The 6,016-nt window shown below is 44.5% G+C and overlaps 1 protein-coding gene across 1 annotated transcript in view; it reads right to left on the bottom strand.

Moving 5' to 3' along the window:
- Positions 1–951: 951 nt before the first annotated feature.
- LOC123158519 (uncharacterized methyltransferase At2g41040, chloroplastic-like) overlaps positions 952–6,016 on the bottom strand; it is a 14,084-nt gene continuing 9,019 nt past the window's right edge. Inside the window, exons 6-12 of the mRNA XM_044576472.1 lie at positions 4,896–5,080; positions 3,001–3,107; positions 2,683–2,905; positions 2,290–2,483; positions 1,717–1,828; positions 1,242–1,358; positions 952–1,147 (exon numbers count right to left, since the gene is read on the bottom strand). Coding sequence (XP_044432407.1) covers positions 1,010–1,147; positions 1,242–1,358; positions 1,717–1,828; positions 2,290–2,483; positions 2,683–2,905; positions 3,001–3,107; positions 4,896–5,080 — 1,076 coding nt within the window. The 3' untranslated portion in view covers positions 952–1,009. The remainder of the gene's footprint in view (positions 1,148–1,241; positions 1,359–1,716; positions 1,829–2,289; positions 2,484–2,682; positions 2,906–3,000; positions 3,108–4,895; positions 5,081–6,016) is intronic.

Here is a 6,016-nt window from a genome sequence, read left to right on the forward strand (position 1 = left end):
CTGTTAATTTTCCAGAACTGTGAAGCATAGGCTTTCATATCAAGTGTGTCGAGAGTAGAGAGTAGATTGAACCATCTAGGTGGAGCAGCTTCTATCTCCTGCCTAACTGCCCTGTGAATGGGAATAGCGCTCGCTCCTCCGACCTGTTGGCTTGCCAAGTTTGCTACAGTGCTGTAGTTAGCTTGACCTTTCATTTAACACCATGACACATTTTGCTGGAAGCTTATGATCTTATGATATGAATGGTGAATGGATATGCACCAGTAACACACACTGCTTCAAGCAGTCTCACTTTGCAGTTGATAGCTCGAATCAGGCACCTGTGACACGCCTCGACCTGAAAAAAGCTTGGTGCCGCTGCCTCCAAACAGCAGGTTTCTTCACCACTCTGCTTGTACCTTGAGCGATCGTGAGGTGCCGGAATGTCTGCTTGTACCCTGAGGACAGCCTGCAGGCTGAGTAGTAGCTAGGATAGTTTCTTTCTTGCTGCTGTATGGTGAGGTTTGTTGTGCATCCTGGAAATCATATTGGTTGATGACGATATCCTGTCAAACACTCAGCCGGTGTGATTGTTTGCACCGATACTCTCTTGGGTTTCATCCATTCAGGATACGTCCCTCTTGATCTTCTCTAGAAAGGAATTCAGTCTTATACCCTTGAAGATTTTAATAGATGTTCAGGTCGTTATCAAGCTTAATTAGAAATGGATACCATAAAAGGTTTATAGTTCAGCAGTTACCTTAAAGTTTATTTATGGTGCAGAAACAACACAATTGTTCAGGTGTAAAACTTTTGCTAGATGCCTGAACCTGAAGAAATGCTACTATTGTTCATCAGAGTCAGAGACCATGCATTTTGGTTCAATTGCCTAATGCGGTTTAAGTTACATTCTCACCACCTGATTTAACCATAACAGCTATACATATACCCGTAGAAAAAAAAGCACAGCTATATATATATATATATACCGTGGCTGGCTATACAGAGAAATTCTGGATATGGTACTCAGCTATGGCTTTTGCCCGGAGAACATGATGAATGACCTCTGCACCTTGCTGCTGTAGTTGATCAGGCCACAGGATGTGCACAGGTCTTCCAGCTCTCCTTCGGTGAAGAAGTTGTAGCTGCTGTTCACTGTCCCAACAATCTGCAGCACAAAGCAGAGAAGGTGCATCAGGCTAGGTAACCTCTGCCACGCAGAACATAAGTAGTAGTGCTAGACGATCGACGACTTCTTTTACCTGTCTCAGTGGCCTTAGTGCGTCAATAGAGAACGGGCCGCTGTTCGTGGGGGTGGATAAGAAGGTTGTCGCTACAAATACACCACCGGCCTTCAGCACACGGCTGATTTCAGCTATCTGGTTTTCAAACAGCAGAAGGGGATGTCATGGTGATGAATAAGTTCATATGAAAGGAAAGGTACACAGGTCATCGCATGACGCCCTGTTCCTACACAAAGCTGTCCAAAGCATACTAACTAAGCACTAAACTATCGTGATTGACTTACAGACGCGTTCAGCAGTCAATAATTAACAGAAATACAGAACATTATCTCCCATGTAATGCCGGGTTTAAACTTTCTGGATTGACTAATTGTTCAGTGGACTCTGATGAATAAGATCGCAATTCCGAAGACACCAGTTTTACTATATCAATTATTAAGTTATCAACTATGTACAATATTAATCAGAAGTGCAAATGAGACGGGTACTATACCGCATTTGAAGGGGATGGCCAACAGTGGATAGCGGCTCCAGCATGAATGGCATCAATTGAACATGAAGCAAAAGGGAGCCTTGAAATATCAGCCCTTACAAGTGCGAGGTTTCTGCAGATGAATACTTCTGATGAATGTTCATAATTACTGTACTGTACTTTAGAACAAAGACAACGTTCTGAAGTAGTAATAGATTGAAACAAGAGAGTAGATTATCACATTTTGTTCAATTAGATGCTGAACACATAGTGTAGTCTTTTTTTTCTCGAGAAAACGCAAACGACCTTTGCATTTCTTTTCATTGGAAAGGTAGGGAGTCCATTATAGTCGTCCTAGGACGAATAATCAAGGATCGGATACAATCCTCAGTGTACATCCCATGAAGGGGGTAGGACTACTCTAAGGCCTGCTGCTCCGGCCTGAGCAATAAAGCACTAGTAGTAGTTCCCACAAAAAAATAGTGATGGCCTAAGTTTTTCTTGACGGTTTGTTACAGTTGGATGTTGCATCTTGCATGACAACTATTCAAGTCTTACAGGAAAAGCTCAAAATAAGCACGAAGGAAAGCTCACGTGTTCATAGGGGTTTCTTCTTGTTTGATGTAGTCATAGCATTGGCGGAGCATATTCTCAGAAAAGTCCAAAGCAATCACAGTTGAATATGCCCCAGAGCTTGCAAACTTCCTTGAAAACAAGCCACTGCCACAGCTGACATCAACGAGTATACCACCAGCGACTGATTGGAAATAATCTTGAGACATTTGGAACTGATAAAGTCAACAGCAGACTAGAATTATATGCATATTAATATGAATATTTTCTTGTCATGAAAACTGGAGACAGCGTTTTGTTGCAGCACCAAATACATGGCTCTGACAGATATACGTCTTACTATAAATAGTTTCTCACTGAGCAGTAACAGCTTAAGGCTATGGAACTGAAGAATGAGACAGACAAGAAATGTACCTCTTCATCGCGGCCAGGGAAGCCACTGCGATTGAAGTTCTGACGCCACCCCCTCTCGTAAAGAAAGGAGACGAGCGGGCTCCTGAACAGCTCAGTTCTAGCAGGCTTGAGTTCACTGTACTCTTTCATTCCTGAGGTGACAGTGAGATCCAAGAAGACATCTTTGCTGGTGAATGACTTGTTGCATTTTGAACACTTGAATCCGGACCTATAAATCGCAGGCCTGGGACACACATAGAAGCAAAAAACAACATAAATCCTAATCCAGCCAACAGATATGCATGCGAGATGGAGATAATTCATGGACTTTAGACGTACAGGTTCATGCCTGGCGGCCCTGTCGTTATGAGTGGTTCATAGCAAACAGGGCATGCGAACACCTCGGTGTTTGAAGCGTCATTCAGCTCGGTTTTGATCTCCTCAAACTGTTCTCATAGTGAGCGTCAGTTTAACCTTGGCATAACATCAAACACCCTGTATGCAATCGCTCCCCCTTTTTTCTAGCACACACTACGCGTTCCCTTGCTTCTCCTGAGATGAGAATCAGCTAGTGGCGCAGGTACGTACGTCCATTCGCGCCTCCGTCGTTGGGTCCGGATTTTCACTTTTAGATGGGCAGCACACCAACTCAAAAAAAAAAAAAAAAAAACTCGGCAACATTCTACGCCTCTCGACCGGCTAGATTCTTCACTCGAGCCTTTGGATTCGCGCAACTAGAGTGGTTGGATCAAAGTCAACCCCTTCACACATGCACGACTCGTTTTTTTTTCAAAACTATCACTTTTTTATAGCAATTTCGGAAACTATAGTAGACAATGCAAAAAAAAATCAAAACTAGTACCCTGTCGGCCTCCTCTTGGCCAGAAAGGGAGTTTTCGGCCTCCTCTAGGCCAAAAAGGGCTTTTCGGCCTTGTCTCGGCCGAAGAGGTGCCCACCTGGGCCGAAAAGGGAGTTAGGACTTTTTGGCCAGCAGTAGGCCGAAAAGACCTATTTGACCAGCAGTAGGCTGAAAAGTCCCTTGGGCCCCACATTTTCACGTTAATAGTTGACCGAAGCTGCATGGCTCCACTCTTCGGCTTACTTTAGGCCGAAATGGTTTTTTTTTAATTTTGGCTTATGAATATTGTGCAACCATTGCCCATTTGTTCCCGTCACTCGTTTCCCACCAACTCTTTCCCTCCATATATTCCCGCCATCCGTTTCCCGCGAACCCCTTCCCACCAACCCGTTCCCGCCAACCCTTTCCCGCCATACCGTATTCGTTATTTCCCGCCACTTTCTCCTCTCTACCTATAAAACCCCCTTCACATGAGGGTGGATAAGTAGTCCATTGTAGTGTAGTCGAGATGTCTCATTATCCTTTCGATCATAGTTTTCACCCTGGGATGAGCAGATGTCTTCTGAGGCTAGCCACTGATTTCAGGATGGACAATAGGATAGTTCCATGGGACAAACTCGTCGGTAGTGACACCATAATGAATGAGTTGGCTCACGAATTACGTAGGTCTGGGTGGCCTGAAAGGACCTATGAGGAGGTACGTAAAGAACTTCTTAGGTTGCATGAAAGGTGGAAGAAGGTAGTGGAGACCAAGAGTGAACCTTTCAGAAGGACTGCAACAAAGAACCCATATTTATGGACTGACGACAGCGAGGACGAAGATGATATCTTCAGCCGCCGCTTCCGGGTTCCGCATCGTTGAAGGGCAAGAGTAGTGCCACATCGTCGAAGGGCAAGAGTGCTGCATCGATGGAGGGCAAGAGGACCGCAACGTCGAAGGGCAAGAGGGTTGCATCAACGGAGGATGACGATGATGACTTCATGTAGTATGTAAGCTGTATTTTTAAGTTTAGCCGAACTGTTTAATTCAGATGTACTTGTATCTTAATTATCAGTTGTAGTCTCTTTGGAAATGTAACTGGTATAACATTGCGAATATATAGTAATATGTCTCTCGCATACATAAAACAATATATGTCTCCTAATCAGATAGAAGCAAGTGCGATAGTAACACATACATGAAGCATGTATCATACATAAATACTGACTCACAGATGCGAATAGTATGAAACTAACATAGATAATGAGTCATACATATATAAACATATCACTGCGGGGGACAACGACGAGTCTGGGTCTTCCTCGGGCAAGGACCGGAAGGCGATAAGCGTTGAGGCGGTGGACGAGGCTCGGGATAACCACGACCATAGTTAACCTCGTCTGTCATAGTCTGTGTCTCCTGCGTCGGTTGTGGTGGTGGAGTGTGAAACACTGTGTGCGAGAAGTCATAAGCGTTTGCAGCTTGGTCATCATCCTCTTCGTCGCCCTCAAAGTACGAAGCACCACCACTAAGCATCGGTGATTGCACTGAATGCATGAACGGTTGTGACTGGTTGCCGCCTGTGATAAAGTAAAACATGTAAATTTGATACAAATGCATGAATGAAGCACCGCCACTAAGCATCGGTGACTACACAGAATGGAAGAACGATTACTACAATATTGAAAAGAATGTAGTGAGTAGTGTTACCTAGTTCCATCTGCTGATGCCAGTAAGCGCTCCCTAGTTGTGAAGGAGGTGGCTAGGAAGAGCTCCCTGGCTGTGAAGGATGAGGTTCTGAACGGTGCACAGAGGGTCGTGGTTCTGAACAGTGCACAAAGGGTTGTGGTTCTGAATGCTGTAGAGAGGGGCGTGGCGGACGATGTGCTGGAGGAGGAAGTGCAATATCCGAAGATCGTCTACACGTAACAGCTGCGTAAATCCCGCGTAGCTTGTCATCAAGACGCCTCAACCATGAGATGTCATCTCGCGGTGGGATAGTATCTCCCCTCTGAAAGCGCTTCATTATGGCGGAAACCTCCTCTCGCGCCTCTATTGGCAAGTCACCATGTACATGAAGAGATAACCACACTAATAGGGAAAACCTTATACACAGAATGTTACCAGTAGCGCTGTACAAAATCAAACACTACTGCTACTTAGTAGCAGCGCGCGTAAATAAACCGCGCTACTGCTATGACTTTAGCAGTAGCGCGTACAAGCGAAAAGCGCTGCTGCTATGTTTGAACTGGGCGCACATGGCTAGCCCAACCTAGCAGTAGCGCGTATACTGACCCAGCGCTATTGCTACTCTCCTTAGCTATAGCGCGCTTACGTGTAAGGCGCTACTGCTAACGGAAATAAAATAAAGTGAAAAACAAGTAGAAAAGTAAATGAAAATGAAAGAAATAAAAAAAGGAGAAAGGAAAAAAATGTAAAGAAAAATAAAAGAAAAAAAGGAAAAAAGAGAGAAAGGAATAGCAGTAGCGGTTTCCAGGAAACGCGTTGTAGCTAAC

This window comes from Triticum aestivum, chromosome 7B, assembly GCF_018294505.1.
Source record: "Triticum aestivum cultivar Chinese Spring chromosome 7B, IWGSC CS RefSeq v2.1, whole genome shotgun sequence".
Lineage (NCBI taxonomy): Eukaryota > Viridiplantae > Streptophyta > Magnoliopsida > Poales > Poaceae > Triticum > Triticum aestivum.